The following is a 16,399-nucleotide window of genomic DNA, read 5'->3' on the forward strand; positions in this document are numbered from 1 at the left end:
CGATTTAACTCCATACTTCCACGACTTCACTCATGAACCCCAATCTGGATCACTCTACATAAAGCTCTGCCGAATATCCCCCGCTTCCCAGCATTAAATTTAACTTACACGACATAATAGATTAATTTTACCCGGATTTTTTACAAGTGTGATACAGTATCGGTTCATCTTCCATCCTCAACAAAGGTATTATACTTGATAGTGTTGAAATATTGGAGGCACCCACATATTCCTAATAAGGATTGCACTTTCATGCAAAATCCTGTTACTCAGGTGATATCATGGATCTAGATTCACCCTGACCCTTAAATTACGTTGTAGTATGAATCGGTTGAATATTCTAGCTGTCGGCTATTTTTTATGCAAATCATGTTGATCTATTCAAACAGAGTATGACCAGACTAAAGATGCTATCAATTTCACAGTAGAGGGATAAGAATCCGTGGGCTGCACCCCCAAACTCCATTTTTTCGCTTATTTGCCAATGCCCTATTCACAAATCTGAAGTTTTCGCATTCGGGTCGTTCATATACAACGGTTTTTGAAATCAGCTTTACTAGGGACTCCTTTCATTTGATTCCCGGGATATAGGTCCGACATATAATAATCAATTTTACATCCACGCTTTATAGCTTGGGCAAACTGTGCGGTATTTACTATAATATACCCGTTATATTAATGTAGCAGTACTGTAATGGACTCGGCATTAAGTACATAGCACCACTATGACCTAGGTTTCCCCTTGACCCTATATTAAAGTTTAGGTTACGGAGGCAGGCAAGTCGAAACTGGATGAGAACCACCCTAAGACACCAAGGACCTAAGATACCGAGGAGTTTCAAACTTTGTTGTCGAAATTTGGGAAGTACGGTCGACGGCAGAAGGCTATGAAAATTCCAGGTCAAAGCTACGAAGGCTCGCAAGACGAAGCTAGGAAGGGGGGATCTAGGAAAGATGAATATACTCTTAACAAACCCAGCCCTTATTCTAGCATACAGTTTGACTTTGAAAGTACTCAGACAAGATAGACGAATTTTTGTAAGCCATCACCGTGATGTGCCTCGTGGGCGCGTTGAGCATGAAAATGATGATGTCATCGATGACGAAGTCAGAAAGCCGAGCCGTGTATTATCTCGAGTAAAAGGGTGAGCGATTTGCCAGCTCCCGTTGATTCAGAAGATATATCAGAAATTTCTGTTCATAACATTCGTGAATTATTGTGTCGAAAGCCGTTCTGAGAAGCCTTTACAATGGCAGGAGAAAATTCAGCGGTATCAAATATTCAAACGATGGGGCAAGACGATCCTGATGAGAGGCTGGTTTATCTAGCATGCCAGCATATCTTCCGTGGCTCCTATTCCCACGTCCGAAAACCAAAAGTTATTAGGAGCTTAATTCAAGAAAATAAGCCCTCCCTCGCAGGTATTCTGCGAGAATACACTATCAAGCGGACCAGCAACGTCGCCAAAAAGTTGCTTGAGGATCAAGTTTTTGACGATACTTTGAAAGCCAAGATACGATTCCCGGAATTGTTTGACGTATCACCAAATCAAAGCGCCGAAAGAGAAGTTTCGGAAGCAGAAGCGGCGAAAGTTGAAGCAAGTGCGGTAAAAGAAATCACCGAAAGGGAAGTCTCAAGAGATATCCACATCGTTTCTGAGGCAAAATCAGACGATGAGGGGTATAGGGAATTAGATAGTAGGTATGCTCCATGAATAGGAATCAAGACCTAGAGACAGTACATTTACTCCAACAGAATTTCACCCGGTGCGATATCGAGGTATCAATAAAGCTATTCCGTCGCTTTATCCAGTTTACACGCAGTATCGATGTCAACATCTTATCACAACCACGATACAACAATTGCTCGAAGAGAGTTGTTTTGAGTTCGCTCAGCAACATTTTCCTCACCTCTTGGCAATAAACGGCTGGGACTGCGCCGAGGCAGTAGAACTGACCGAATGGACCAAGCTACTTTCCCAACATCCTCCACAGCCGTCCGACGGTATAAATAAACCAATCAACGAATTGTTTGGCCATGTTCGTGAATTAAGACACTCAGCAGTCCACCGGCTTCGAAAGACTGCAAATGGTGTCGAACGACTTGCCGAAAACGCGCAGCTTTTTCTTGAAACTTTGGATGATGTTTTTCGTTCAGAAAAGGTATCTGTACTTCGAAGAGAGCTAAAATGCGCAATTGAAGAGATCAAGTGCAAAAAAGACCTCTTAGAACGGAGACTAAGCACACAATTCAAGGAAATCCAAGAAAAGCGAGCCGAATTAGATATGTGTGAAAAAGATGCAATTGAATCTATGAGTCGCGACGACCAACAAAATCAGAAAGATATCGGTGAACAGCTAGAAGGCGTCGTTCGAAATTTGAAGTCAAATGAAACACATGATGAGAAAGGAAAAGGAAAGTTGTCTTCTATAAAGCTGGATTTGTACGAATCAGAAGACGAGTTCCCCGGGGTGGACCTCACAACCTAAAGGCCTGAACTTCACCAGGGAACTACATATAGTGGACAGAAATGAATAGTAGATCAGAGACAGTTGCTCTTTCGGCTTGGCCGCCAGGCGTTAACTTAATAAATTGTGTGTGTGTGTGTGTACAGCTAAAGTCGAAATTGGCTTCCATGTTTTTCACAGAGAAACTATCTTAGGCCTTGCCGCCTGTCTAAAGGTGATCTAGTTCTACTGCCTTTAGATATCTTATTGGGCTTAACAGTAATTTCTAAAATTGAATTTGATTACCTTGCGTCGACCCCACCTTCTAGATACAACTTGCCTGCGCAAATGATGGAGGCCGATCTTGAATATTGCTGTGTTGAGCAAGGCACTTACATATGATTGACGGCATTCTACCGGCGCGGTATACCAGAAAATTATATATAACCTTCCCAAGTAAAGAGATCATAAGAACTGTTTTGCTGCGTAAAATTGGGCTAATTAAGTACTCATATGACGCATCTCTTTCAAGCGGCTGGACCTTCGAGGGAGAAGGCTGATGAGCGAACCACGGTCACATTCTATATCTGGCTCCTTTCTTGTGGTATCTTCCATGCATCTAGTCAACATTCGAACAGTCTTGCCATAGCTGCCATGTATAGCATAGCACAATGCTGTCTTCCTGGAATGATCAATTGCATTCACATCAACATCGAAATCTTGGAGCATGCGCTTAACAATGCCATCATAGCCCCCGCCAGCCGCCTGCATAAGTGCAGTAAGGCCACTCCGGTCTTGATGATTGATCCTAATCTTGTGTTTTTGGTCAAGCAGTAGATGAGCAATAATTGTCTTTCTCATACTGAGTGCGGCCTGAAGTGGCGAAGTGCCGTTGGGGCCAGGTTGATTCATATCGATAGATCTTTGCTTGAGCAAATAGTCCACCATCGAATAGTGCCCAGCTCGACATGCTGACCAGAGTAGAGGGCTTACTGACGAAGAAGAGCGAAGGCATCCAGGTTGCTGAAGAAGTATTCTCACAATATCCAAATTACCATACTCTACAGCTCTTGTGAGAGGAGTAATTCCTTCGTGGTCGTTCAAATTGATATCGGTTTCTTCGTGTTCCAAAATGGCCAGAACCATCTTTTGACAATCAGAGCTTACTGCATGCCAGAGAGCAGAACGCCCCTCTCTGTCTTGGAAATTTATGTCGATATCAGAATGCCTCATCAGATAATCGGCAATTTGCAGCCTTGTGTTATCACCTCTTTTATGCTCTTTCACATTTAGAAGTAACGCATTGTCTCCCCGCAAATCTCGCAAGTTGATATCAAGATGAGGCTTGTCCAAGAGCATTCGAACTGCAAAACTTTCACGTTGTCGCACCGCCCAATGAAGTATCGTCCGACCTGGGTTGTCGCTCTCTTCGATAAACATGTTGATTTGTAGCCGAGTGTCATTGATCAGGACTTGGAAAATATGAAATTGATGGTAGTCCAATGCTACTAGCAGCGGAGTGCGAACCATTGGCCCTGGTCCATTGACGTTGATATCTGAACATTTGAGAAGTCGCTCGATGATTTGCTCGCTACCTTGCTCGATTGCGATGGACAAAGCAGTCTCGCCATAAATGTTGTGGAATTCGACATCGGCCCCATGCGTAAGGAGCAGGTTGACAGTCTTCAGATCCCGCATTTCCACTGCAAGCATGAGAGGAGTAGATCCATCCCACTTAGCATCGGGATTGGCATTGAACTTAGCTAGCAACAAATGCAGCATATCTCTTCGTCGGCACTGCACTGCGCGGTATATAGTGGGTTCTTCTTTGAGCAGATGCTGAATGTTCACCTCTGAGAATATGTTCTTAAACGTAGAACATACAAGGCACATATTTATTATGCTCATTTTGTCCAGGAAACTCCCAGTCAACAGCAAAATTTCTAAAGGAAGTAACAAGAGTGACATTGCATGGATTATGCATTTGTAAATTTCAGTGTGCAGCAGTTTATGTATGCGCTAGTACGTCAATTATAAGTCGGGCAGATGTCTGAATTCTGCAGGTTTCAATAAACCAAGGGCAATGGCTTGTTCCTGGGAGTCTGTGGGCTCCTGGGATCATAGTGAATCCCTTGAATCCTGGTATAGCCCGATCAATGACTGACCTGCGCTAAAGCCTTGGCAGTGGGTCCTGGGAAATTAAAAGTAGGGTCGTTAGGGAGGAAGCAGATTGCAATAATGACTGTGAAGAGCCCAAATCTTTCGATGTCATTGCCGAAGCAGTAAATCAAGGCCAAAAGTGCCGAGAGAGCTGTTTCTACAATGATATCTGAAATCAACTGTAAAACAGATTTCGAAAACATATTATGTAAGATTCCGACAAGTCCATATGTGATCATCTCAACCAGAACCACAACGCTATTGTTGACTGCGTTCTTCCCTCATAGGAAGTCCGGTCCGCCAAAGCTGGGACATTAAATTATATCTCAGCAGGAATGGTAGAGTTCAATGATCATTGATCATCATTTAAAGTGACAGCTTTTGAGGGCCCCGTTATTGTTTTTAGCAATGGTAAACGTACAAATCAAAGTCCCTACCACTCGACCCAATCAATTTCTAATTCAGTAATGCACCGGTCACTTTAAAATGGCGCTATCCCGCGTCTCCTCTGCCGTTGAAGTTTGAGTGAAGAATTCTCCTCGACAATTTTCCTTAGCACCGCAATAGTGATATCCGGAACATCCGTCATAATCGCCATGCTTTCATCATGAGCGAGGAACTCTTGGACGTCGCATGAGATTGATTTGATTATGGCGTCTCGAAGCTGGGTCTCATGAGGCGGAATGGTCGTCCGGATGTCTTGCACAATCAATGGACATATCTTTGCGTTTTTATCGATCCTTTCTATAATGCGGGACCTCGCAAGTACTTTTAGATGCGAAATGTCAAATTTGTCGGCCGCCATGAACACTCTGAGCTTGTTCCACAGAGTTGCATGAGCCTCCATATCATCACCTGAAGCGCACTTTCGATCATTGAAGTGAGAGCCATCTGCGTCCTCGTAGTCTTGAAGGTAAAGAAAAGAGAAAATTCGTTGAATTGTTCCTGGCTCATCATCTGGCAGATCAATATGCGATAGAGTAGCTTCCTTGTCAAGAAATTAGCCACATGCACCAATCATGGCGGAAAACGGTCGCATTCACTTTAAATCCCCCTTTGACTGCAGCGTCAAAAAACGATGACTGGGAACAGACTATCGCACGGTGTACCTGAAATTTCTGTCCTTCGCATGATATCGTCAGGGCTGAGTATCTACCTGAATCTAGAAGGCTTTGTAAGATAGGTTGTAGATTCGGAAACCCCATTGTTGTTGTAGTTGGACGAGGGAACATTTCAGATGAATCTACGACAAATGATTGTATTTATGTCTGTAGTTAAGAAGCCTTGAAGAGATATGGCTTCAAGACTGGACCAGTATCTGGTAAATTGAAATGTTTCGCGCGGTACATTTCATCTGCGGAACAGGCCCGTTATTATTTTAGTAACCCCATTGATCATGTGATCAGGGTTAAAGAAAATATCTCAATGATCCTAGCATGGAAGGAGAAATCAGGCGCCACTGTATGTACCAGTTGCTCCGATAGTAAAAACTGTTCACCTCGTCATCTATCCCTTCTCTCTATCCTTGAAGTCAAAAGAAACAAGGATTAGTGGACTTTGTCACCCTCTGTCGTTCTCTGTCACTAACGGCCTAGATTAAATTGCCACAAAGAACTGCAATGGCAAGATCAAGCCTAGACTCTCAGTTACCTTTATACAAGATACGCCAGAGGCACAATGTGCTGCAACAATATGAAGTTCAATTCAAAATCGAGTTTCATGTTTGCCAGAAAGAAAAAATCTCGAAATCTACGCTAGGACGATGACGGATGTGGCTATACTACTTGGATTAACGATGTTGAACCCGACTCAGATCCACTAGCCTCAACAGGAATGGTATGTCTTGGCTTAGGGTTATGGAATCTTTTCGTGGAAGGCGTCAAGGCCAATTTCGAATTAAGCTACATATGAAAAAGGGCTTAAATGCCTCGAATAGTCCGTGCCAGCTTTCACCAAGACACTCATCAATTTGTCAACTCCAATTAGAATAACAAGAACGAGAAATACATGCCGACTGAGCTGTTTCGCGGGTAACATTTTCATCCTTGAGATTTACCCTACACTTTGTCCTGCCCAACATCGTGCATCAAGGCTGCTGGCGGTCTACCCCTGGGTCGCAAGCACTTCAGCCACGCATCACGATCCTTCAATTCTACGACCGCGACTGGTCCGTGATCTGACACCAACCGGGGGTGCACCACCCGGGGGCGGGCTATGATCCCGAGCTTGGAATCTGTCCACCATGCAGTTTCTGCAACATCTTGGTTCCGGTCCGGCTGCACCAGCCGTAGATGGACCCGGCGTGACTTGTCAGAAGACTTGATCCGGGTGCTCGTTTTGGTGCGCCTTGGTGGCTGCGAGCTGCTGGCGGCTACCCCCATGGTGAACTCCAATCGTGTGTCGGACATATGCTTCCGAAGGGGGTGTCTCTCGACAGCACTGTCGATCTGATGTCTTCGCTTACGGGACAGTTGCGCCATTCGCGATTGTAAAAATGTTAATAAGTAGACGAGAGCGATAGACCGGATCATGAAGACTATTTATCTTAGATGATGATGTTCTTTCCTATATTATGGCTCTTTGCTTTGGTGCAATCTGAAATAGAGGAAAGTGATGGGACCTACAGAAGGCTGGCTAGACATTGACTAGGTGTGAAATTTAAGGTGCTTTTAAGGCTAGGTGTCCTCAGGATTCAGGCTTTTGAAATATTTGCGAACGTCTTGCAATGACAAACTCACTTCTACTATCAGAGAAACGATCAAATCATGGATTTGCAATAAACACTGGGCCATTTGATGGGCGGTCACACCCGCCGGAGCTCAACTCCAACTTATGTTAATGCTTACAACAGAAAAATATGCTCAATTATTTGACAGAATTGCTTTCAGGTCGCAATAATCGAAGCCCTAGGGTTAAACCAAAATGCATCAGTAAATGCTATCAACTTGCTCTATTTTCTAGCGCAAAATTTATTATTTGCTTTATTTGAGGTATATATGGAGAGCTTTTCGCTTGTCCTGCAGCATGGCTGGAACACTGAGCTAACGTTCGGATGGGCTTAACGAGCAACGAAAGGCGCGCTCAGCGAAGGAAAGAATGCCGTGAGGCTCTGGTAGCCCACATCTGTACGTCCCTATTGTGAAATTCACGAAGATTCGACAGTCATGCTGATCACCTTGTACTCAGACGAACGACTGGGCCTAATGGTTCCCCCTGGCAGGGTTCGCCTACAGCCTTCCATTCAAGACGGCTATGCATGGTCTGCATCGGCATCTAAGCAGCACCTACTGACCAGAAATTTGGCGAGCGGCACAGTCGGCTTTTATCAGGATATCATGGATGGGCTGGGTCAATCGATCGAAGCTGTAGCACCAGAGATTATCCGGACAGTCGGTCAGAACCATCATACCGATTCGGCGACAGAGGTACGTGACCCTGTGATCAAAAAATGATTCTATTAAAAAAAGCATCTGACAATGATAGTTCAAGATCTCCAATACTGAGTCTGAATCGTTCACAGTGACCATACGGCGATTGGAAGATGAAAACCGGAGATTGACCGTTGAACTGGAACATTCCCAGCTTTGCTCCGAGGAACTTGTGAAAAGAAATCAAGAGGGGCAAGTCAGGCTGGACGCTTTTGAAGAGGAGGTCAAGGATTGTCGGTCCTCAATCAGCCAACTAAAAGAAGACTTGCATCAGGCAAGGGGCAGCATCCTTGAAGCCGTGAAGATCCTGCAGGGCTGCCTGTCCATCGAGAAAGATGTCTTTCCGCGAGCGGAGGCAAAGATTGACGTAGCTTAGGTATTGTGCAACATAGATCAATGTCAGCCTTCATGATGAATTTGAGTTGACACCAGAGGATGAACTAACAATGATCCACGGCGACCTGTAACGATGACCGCCTTATTTGGGATTTCAATCTTTCAGAGGAACGCCGACTAGGACTTTGAGCACGATATAGTAGGGTCAATTGATATGCTGTGGGGCCAAATCAGCGCCCTCCCGCGGGAGGAGCCTATGCGGTTGTATATATTTGACTCTATAGAAGCCGCAAGCTTTACCGCTGGCTTTCCATCTAGAGAAATAAACATTCATCATGCGTCCGCCCACCCCCAGCTCTGAGTTAACGCCGTTGGCTACACTCGGAGAACCTCTACTGCAGCCGCGCTGTATCGCGACTTGGGATGGACGTCGGTGTGAGGACGAGACTACGAAAGAACTTCGCTATCTAGCCAGTACAGAGCTACATCTCTTGCATCTCTCTTCGTCGACCATCATCAAGAAAAGTATTGTGGGGCTTTTGTTGTGCCAACGATGCAAAGAACACGTTCCCACTCGACAAGCTGTTGAGCATCGCTTCTGTCACCGTCCCCATTGGCGGCCAACTACGAGCAATCATTCAACATGAAACATGAAAGAGGACCAACAAAGTCTTCCTGGGATTTCATTTGATCATAATCACTGAAGGCCGCCCCGATACTCTTCTCAGGGCCACTCTATCTTTGGATAAAATTCTCTTACCCGGATAAGCCGACAGAAGGTCATTAGGGGAAAGAATGCCGGAGACATCGAAATATGGAGGTTCAAACTAGACAGAAAAAATGAGATGTCACTTTTTCGGCTGCGACTGTTTCAGAAACCATTTCCTTTTTTGCTAATAGCATACTCTGCTACCCTTTCTCCGTTTGGGATGGCAAAATATGTGCATGGAATGTACTCCCAATGCTAAAAAGTCGCTCCTGGCTCCTTTTCGTTTCTGGCTGGTCCTTAGTGCATCATTAGCAGATTGAACACGATGAGTTTTATGAGGATTTCTTTTTAGAGGCACGCCGTAAAACGCCCTCTGAGAGAGTAGAGATTGACTTTTGTGGGCTTTCTTTTTCATAATCTTCCTAAGCACGGTGACAACCACAACAAGCTCCCACCTCGCGCAAAGACTACAACCACCATTTAATGGCTTTCCAGGGGGTTTCTCAGAATTAAAGGGGTGAACAAAGCTACAAGGGGTAGTTCCACCATCCTCCATGCTTTGTAGAATCAAAGGGAAGCAGGAGGCCAGCAAGCGGTTAGATATGATTGTCTCTACTTGTCTTTCAAATATGCATTCCGGAGCATCGGGGTTTATCAGAATCGCAATAAACCACCTCGCCGGTGTACTAAGCTCAATTGCGCCTTCTTGGCTCTTGATTGTCGACTCCTTATAGCATGGGCTGATCCAATGTGTGAAGTTTCGACAAAGTCTCTTAAATAAGCCTGATTCGTCTTAACACGATCAAGAGTCAGATGTTATATTCCATGCGCTTATAACGGTATCTACTTTCACATGCTTGCATTGCTCATTGCCACCAGTCTACTGGCTCCAGCCGCGGCTTCCCCAGCAGCGACAGCTCCGTCTTTAGCTTCAGCGTTGGATGACTGTTCGACTTGTGCCACCACCCAGCCGAACATGGCGTCGAAGGATTTGGGCTCTTCGCCGCTCTCCTTGAGAGCCTCCTGTTCAAGGAGATAGTCCATCACAGCGCCCATTCTTCGATTCGTCTCGTAAAGAATCTCTGCCACTTTCACAATCTCCTCCATCTCACTGTTGGTCTGTGCGAGCGATTGTCGTACCGTTGCCAGTTCCTGCTGATACTTGGCTACACGGCGCTCCGCCCGAACCCAGTGGCCATTTAGCGTTGAGATCGTGTGCAGGATTTCCTGTAATCCTGTTAGCCGGAGCCATATGGCAATACGGTGATCGTACCGTCTGATCCATCTTTGTGACTTCTGCAAGAAATCTATTTTCGCGACACGTAATGTCGATGGGTGGATTCTCTGGATGGCTTGAGAGAGACATGTTGATGGGAGAGTCTACTTATGGGGAGCCTTCTTATTTATCATCAGCTGCTTCTTCGCTTACGCACAATGATAAAACTGCCATAGTGATTTGTTAACACTGTGATCAACTCATCTTGTCCACTCTTGTTCAATGGGCTCCGCGGATAAATGCTAATAAACATCGAAAACTCATCAAACGCTTAAAATGTTGAGCAATTGGTGGTTAAGTATGAGCTGAAAATATATCTCAAGAGTTAGAGATTGGACCGCAGAGTTTTGCAAGATAAAGCCTTAAAAATCTGGCTGCTTGGTGATCAGGTTTATTTGAGAATTTCTCATCACCCACAACACGGCAGGAAGGTTTTTAGAAGATCAAAATATTAGAGCAGCGTTTTCCTCCTGTATTGGCCCGGCATTACTTTGATCTAAATTTGAGAAAATAATGAATTTTGTTGACCACTGTCTTAACCACGGAGCGAATCACTCGTGATACAGCAGTAATAGTAGATTTCATCTACACTGACCCCTCACAAATCTCTATTTGTGATACAGTACTCAAAATGGGATTGAAAAATTACAGGATCACGTTGCTCACAAACAACAAAGCTCCTGTTCTCACGCTAAGGAGCCCTCGACAACAGTCTGACCAGGAGTTCATTTATCAGATTTACAATTTGATGAGAAAAACGGAAACTGGATCAAATTCCTCTGGATTCCCACTAGCAAAGGAAACAAGCTGTTAGGTCTGGCTAAATAACACGCCAGAGCTGCGAGACAAGAACATGCTCTCCTACAAGAACTTGTGCCGAGGATGAAGTTGATAACACTGAATATTGCACGTTCCCAAGCAGTCCCCAATCATGACCTACTAGGGACGGTAGGAATGCACGCAAAACGATTGGAGGCGGCACTCCCAGGCAAACACACCCGACAGCTTTATGACTGATCATTGTGGAAGGAACAGAGTGTACTGGCCCAAGCCCGGACGGGTATGGCAAGACTCAACGGATATTACAATCGAATTATTGCAGCAGAGACGGACCAATGTAATTGTGGGCAAGCAAGAGAGTCCCTAGAGCACTTCCTACCCGCTACGACACTGCTTGCTGAAAATCTCATATCCTACAAGGTTTTATGTATTGGCTTTCAAGAAACATAGCGTAAATATATGGGCATGTATAGTAGACTCGTGATGGTGAAAATTTTAGTTCAGCCGCCGGGCGTTAACGAATTGTCTGTTTGTTTTGTTTTTGTACTCAAAATGCATGGAGGCAGATGAAATACAAGCTTGAGCAGATATGGTGATTCCTAGAGGGAAGTAATGTTCGAAGCCAATCCTGTCTCCACACTTCGGCGGCATAACCTTCGAACTCGACGAATCCTATCCTGTCTCTGGCTTCGCATACGAAATTCTGTCGAATCAGTCAACACAGCGCAAGACTCAATATTCAAGGGCATTCATCTCTGCTGCATCTTTGCTGTTTGTAGAGTATGCCGTAGCCATCCTATTCCATGTACAGTCGATAGCGAAAACGGCTTCTACACTTCTTATCGTAATCATTTTCTTGGGCCCCACTGCCAAAATTTAGCGCAGAATTTTAATTGATTACCCGGTAGTAATTTGACGACCGTTGAAGATTGCACGATGTATGAAATTGTATCTTCCCCCGTAAGGTTGGATCCATTGCTGAATATTGGGCGGTGAAACGTTGATAGCCATGGTATTAGATAAGACGTACTTTACGGTGGCCCTCAAGTTGTTGCGGTCCAGTAAATAAGGCTCCGCGCTAAGGCCTTGGCAGTAGGGCTCGAGAAGAGAAAAGCGTTCAGAAGGGTAGAAGCCATTTTTGCTATCGACTGTAACCCACCAATCACTCAATTATTTCAAATGTATATCCTGCACTAAATAGGTTCTGGCTCTAGTTTTGAGCAAGATCTTTATGTCAAAAATATCTCGTAGTGTCTTGAAGGTGCTCAGTACGATTATACCTTCATTGGAAATCACATATTTGGATTTAGAGTTGTCGTATATTGCATATTGCTTTGCCAGGGTTCAGTGTAGATGAAAACTACTACAGCTACTACTACCACTTCCTGTATGTAAAATGCTTGGTAATAATTTTTTGATCATTATTGTATGAATTCTCTCACTTTCGCGTCTGACAACGGACGTACAATCAAAAGGCGGAAGAAATTTTGGAATTGAGCCATTACTGATTAGTTTTCCTCACCACTCGCTCAGAGCCATCTCAACATCCCCTCTCGGCTTTTGCTCTTCACTGTAGTAATTGGTTTCAGAGTGCTCTCGCTGACTGCACTGACTGGCGATTTTGAATACTCAATGCGTAGAGAGAATTCAGGTATATCCTGTAGAAAAACCAAAAGCGATCTCTTAAGCTCTGCGTATTCCTTGGCCTGGGGTACGTAATGGCCACCTTCAAATTCAAATATCGTCGGAAACGTGCACTGGCGTGCCAGCCGTATTGTTTGTGCTGGCGAAACAGTGGCGTCCCATATACCGATTGCGTGAAAGACTGGCGTGCTGATCTTGGGGTCGTATATCGCCTGGTAGCAGCTATTCTCGAGCATAAAGCCGCTCAGGCATATTGCAAACAGTAATGGCGGGTGACGCGTCTGCTAGGCTAGTCAACCAAAATGGCCTTATGTTACAAAATGGGAAATGGTTGGCCTACTTTCCAAGGAATGCCACAAACGGCTTTCCGTTTCTCCAGTAGGGATACGAGAATCGCAGACATAGCGGCACCGGAGGAAAATCCGAGGACACCGCAGAAAGGTCCATGCGTGTCCAGAGTATCCAAGATATGCGCAATTGATTCCTCAAGGCCTTTGATACGGTCCTTTTCAGGCTCCCCGTGTCCCCACACCCTCTGCTGGCCAGTATCGCTCTGATCAGGATATGCTGGTAGGACTCCAGATAGACACTCAAACTCGAAGTCGATTTCATCGGACAGCATGCGAAAGATATTTCTCACATGTCGGATCTTTGGCCAGATGATATCTTCGGACTGTCCGTGTCCTATTGTCTTCAATCAATTCTGGAATCGACGATAGTTCGTAAAGGCAAAGTGGGATGACATACCGTGAAGCACCAGCACTTTTTGTACCTTATGTTCCTTTTGGACCATGCTGAATTGCCGAAGTGAGTACAAATGAACAAGAACGCCTGTACCATTCTTGCGGACAACCTATATATACCTTCCCCCAAGCCATCGGCTCTGCGCGACCAATTAAAAGCCGCGGTCAAACTTGCTCGTCAGGTACAGTTCAACTCTCTCTGGCATGTATATCGATTTTTAGTCTTAGGATGATCAATTGTCGAATTGATGACTTTGAGATTATATGCGCTGGATATTGACCATATTTCATTGAATAATCAAGAAATCCCGCCTATGGACCTTCCATCAGCGCAGCGCATTTCTTTTTGCAAGACTGCTGGATCTGATGGTAACTTTTGGAGCAATTTCTGCTTGCTACAATTTCAGCGAAAATAAACTTGAAATGTGCATTTGAAACAATTTGAAGTTACTTTTTACTAAGAAACGTAAGCTATACCAACAGAAATTGTTTATGCAATCAAGTGGCTAGTCAGTATATTGTTGATCATCGGCTTTGAGTGTACTTCGTTGGTGAAACCTCCAGCCCCTCGTTTATTTGGATTCCAGTTGATATCATAAACCGCAGCTCCTGCAGATATCGAGCGTCTGATCTTAGGATTGACGTCTCTCAGTCACCTCTGACTCCAGGAATTCTTCTTTCTTACCCTTGATTACTGCTTGTCACATACATCTAATCTGTTTTAACTATAACCAATCCTTCTTATTCATCCATGGTTCTTGTTGAATTTGAGAGTTTCACTCATACCTCAGAAATGAAGCCGATAGAAAGCATGAATGGGTTTTCTTGACGGTTTGAGGCGGGTTTTGGCCATACAGAGTTTGCTGAATTGTCGACCATCTTTTGGACAAATTTGAGTCAATAGGCTACCATATTTTTTGGGCAAACTCAATATTGATTTCCATTGTTGGGAAGCAAAGGGTTTTCCTAGAGTCTTGAGCCAAGACACACCATTTGGATATAGGCTAGTAGATATTGGGCCAGACTCCATAATAGATTTTGGGTTCGAAGTAATACAGGATGGATCGAAATCATGTCTTTGGGGAGGCAGCAGATTTCTCTAGTGTCTTTCTATAAGTGATTTGGCCCTAGCATTGGTTTCTCACCTTACAGGGTTCCATTATCAAACACCAAGTGTTTCTGTAGCATTAACGCTTTTAACATTCCAACCAGACCGTAAGCACAGAAGAAAAGCCCAAGTCTGCCTTTTTCAGCTTAAATTAGTTTAGAAATAGACCAATGCTCTTCCTTGAGAGCAATTGAAAGGATATTGCAACTTTTTTTCATCAACTGTGCAAAAGCCATATGACCTTTACTTATATACATGGACTTTCCGTCCGGGCAGGAAAGCCTGTCGCACTCAAAAAAGAAACAGAGAATGGATCTCACCATCTTCTATGCTGTTGCAGTAGGAGGCATCTTAACAGCACTTTTCTTCATTAGTATAACTCCACCCCTGATAAGTTTTCTCCGTGGTTTTTCATTCATAATAAAAAAGCATCTCACGTACCCGTATTTATGGGATCGTCACAAGCTTGTTTCTCCTTGCACTCGGGCCAATGTCTTATTGTACCTTGTGTATGCAGCAACGAATATTTTTTTCATTTGCTTCAGGTCACAATCATCAGGCATGGTCAGAAGCCGGGCTGGAACTCTTGCGGTGATCAACATGGGCTTTCTCTTCTTGGCTCACCATTTAGCATTCCTTGGAAATATTCTTGGAATCCCTTTGGTGAGCTGCAAGCGGATGCATCAGGCTGCAGGCTGGATGACTGGCATGCTCCTTGCCCTCCACGTCCTCCTGGCAATGATTGTTGAAGAGAACAGTTGGACCTTGAGCAAGAAACGCAACCTCTTCGCATTCATCGTTAGTCTCCCACCACACAGCATGTTAATAACATATATTAATTGACTTTAGGGATCCATATCAACGGCGGTGCTTCTAGTCTTGTCCTTGCCTGTGTTTCGACGAGTCCTCTATGAGCCGTTTATTCGACTTCATCAAGCACTAGCCGCAGCGTGCATATACTCCACTTGGCGCCACCTGCCATCTGACACTTTATTCCCAAGATTGTACTTATACATTCCTCTCGGTGTGCTATGTACTACTTTTATTGCAGATGTTTCACTTTTTATCATAAGAAACGGCATTTTCCTTTCCCGCCCATATTCTCGTGCATCGGTCAGATGCGATCAGTTACAAATATCGTCTTCACAAGAAGGCCAAGAGGGAACACCTTTGAAAATCAGAATTGCGCTTACAACGCCACTGCGCATAAAGGCAGGTCAATACATAAGCCTTTGGATACCTGCGGCAAGTATGCTTTCTTGGACCCAAATACATCCATTCATGGTCACATCTTGGTCTCCTGAGAAGCAGGACGTTTTGGAACTTTTCGTCCAATCAAAAAAAGGCCTGACCGAGACTCTTCGCCACCGCGCAGCTCTTGATGGATACGCGTCTGTGACGGCGTTTGTTGGCGGGCCATATGGAATAAGCAAATGTATAGACCAATACGAGTGCGTATTAGCGATTGCCACCGATTTCGGCATAGCCGGGGTCGTATCTTATCTGAAAAAACTTCTTTACGGATACAATACCTGTACATCACATGTTCGTCGGGTAAACTTCGTTTGGCAGGTCCAGACACTAGGTGAGTTTGCCGTCCAAATTCACATCTATAATCAATGAGGAGCTAAAATTTTCTAGATATTGCAGTGGCTGCTGAGCCATTGCTCAACAGTTTATTGAGTGATGACATTTTGGACAATGGTTATGTAGGTAGCACATTCTTGTCGAAATTTCAGTCCGCTGATCTTGTGCCAGATACTTGAA

General features: G+C 44.5%; 9 protein-coding genes across 9 annotated transcripts; 5 read left to right on the forward strand and 4 right to left on the reverse strand.

Annotated features, from left to right (window-relative positions):
* Positions 1–1,289: 1,289 nt before the first annotated feature.
* N7466_011131 (uncharacterized protein) lies at positions 1,290–2,490 on the forward strand (the record flags this gene model as incomplete). Its single annotated transcript, XM_057170520.1, has 2 exons — positions 1,290–1,698; positions 1,757–2,490. The coding sequence occupies 2 exons, from the start codon at positions 1,290–1,292 to the stop codon at positions 2,488–2,490; spliced, it is 1,143 nt and encodes a 380-aa protein (XP_057016252.1).
* Positions 2,491–2,949: 459 nt separating this feature from the next.
* N7466_011132 (ankyrin repeat domain-containing protein) lies at positions 2,950–4,356 on the reverse strand (the record flags this gene model as incomplete). The annotated part of the gene is made up of 1 exon (XM_057170521.1): positions 2,950–4,356. The coding sequence occupies one exon, from the start codon at positions 4,354–4,356 to the stop codon at positions 2,950–2,952; it is 1,407 nt and encodes a 468-aa protein (XP_057016253.1).
* Positions 4,357–6,665: 2,309 nt separating this feature from the next.
* Positions 6,666–7,088, reverse strand: N7466_011133 (uncharacterized protein; the record flags this gene model as incomplete). The annotated part of the gene is made up of 1 exon (XM_057170522.1): positions 6,666–7,088. One exon carries the CDS (start codon positions 7,086–7,088, stop codon positions 6,666–6,668), a length of 423 nt encoding a protein of 140 aa, XP_057016254.1.
* A 572-nt stretch (positions 7,089–7,660) lies between these two features.
* Positions 7,661–8,412, forward strand: N7466_011134 (uncharacterized protein; the record flags this gene model as incomplete). Its single annotated transcript, XM_057170523.1, has 3 exons — positions 7,661–7,733; positions 7,795–8,033; positions 8,092–8,412. The coding sequence occupies 3 exons, from the start codon at positions 7,661–7,663 to the stop codon at positions 8,410–8,412; spliced, it is 633 nt and encodes a 210-aa protein (XP_057016255.1).
* A 295-nt stretch (positions 8,413–8,707) lies between these two features.
* Positions 8,708–9,019, forward strand: N7466_011135 (uncharacterized protein; the record flags this gene model as incomplete). Its single annotated transcript, XM_057170524.1, has 1 exon — positions 8,708–9,019. The coding sequence occupies one exon, from the start codon at positions 8,708–8,710 to the stop codon at positions 9,017–9,019; it is 312 nt and encodes a 103-aa protein (XP_057016256.1).
* Positions 9,020–9,930: 911 nt separating this feature from the next.
* N7466_011136 (uncharacterized protein) lies at positions 9,931–10,366 on the reverse strand (the record flags this gene model as incomplete). The annotated part of the gene is made up of 2 exons (XM_057170525.1): positions 9,931–10,308; positions 10,355–10,366. The coding sequence occupies 2 exons, from the start codon at positions 10,364–10,366 to the stop codon at positions 9,931–9,933; spliced, it is 390 nt and encodes a 129-aa protein (XP_057016257.1).
* Positions 10,367–12,666: 2,300 nt separating this feature from the next.
* N7466_011137 (uncharacterized protein) lies at positions 12,667–13,574 on the reverse strand (the record flags this gene model as incomplete). Its single annotated transcript, XM_057170526.1, has 3 exons — positions 12,667–13,065; positions 13,122–13,465; positions 13,529–13,574. The coding sequence occupies 3 exons, from the start codon at positions 13,572–13,574 to the stop codon at positions 12,667–12,669; spliced, it is 789 nt and encodes a 262-aa protein (XP_057016258.1).
* Positions 13,575–15,193: 1,619 nt separating this feature from the next.
* Positions 15,194–15,475, forward strand: N7466_011138 (uncharacterized protein; the record flags this gene model as incomplete). Its single annotated transcript, XM_057170527.1, has 1 exon — positions 15,194–15,475. One exon carries the CDS (start codon positions 15,194–15,196, stop codon positions 15,473–15,475), a length of 282 nt encoding a protein of 93 aa, XP_057016259.1.
* Positions 15,476–15,913: 438 nt separating this feature from the next.
* Positions 15,914–16,398, forward strand: N7466_011139 (NADPH oxidase family protein; the record flags this gene model as incomplete). Its single annotated transcript, XM_057170528.1, has 2 exons — positions 15,914–16,217; positions 16,274–16,398. The coding sequence occupies 2 exons, from the start codon at positions 15,914–15,916 to the stop codon at positions 16,396–16,398; spliced, it is 429 nt and encodes a 142-aa protein (XP_057016260.1).
* Position 16,399: the final 1 nt, after the last annotated feature.

Source organism: Penicillium verhagenii (assembly GCF_028828195.1).
Source record: "Penicillium verhagenii strain IBT 33310 chromosome Unknown utg000012l_segment0_segment0, whole genome shotgun sequence".
NCBI classification, from domain to species: Eukaryota; Fungi; Ascomycota; class Eurotiomycetes; order Eurotiales; family Aspergillaceae; genus Penicillium; species Penicillium verhagenii.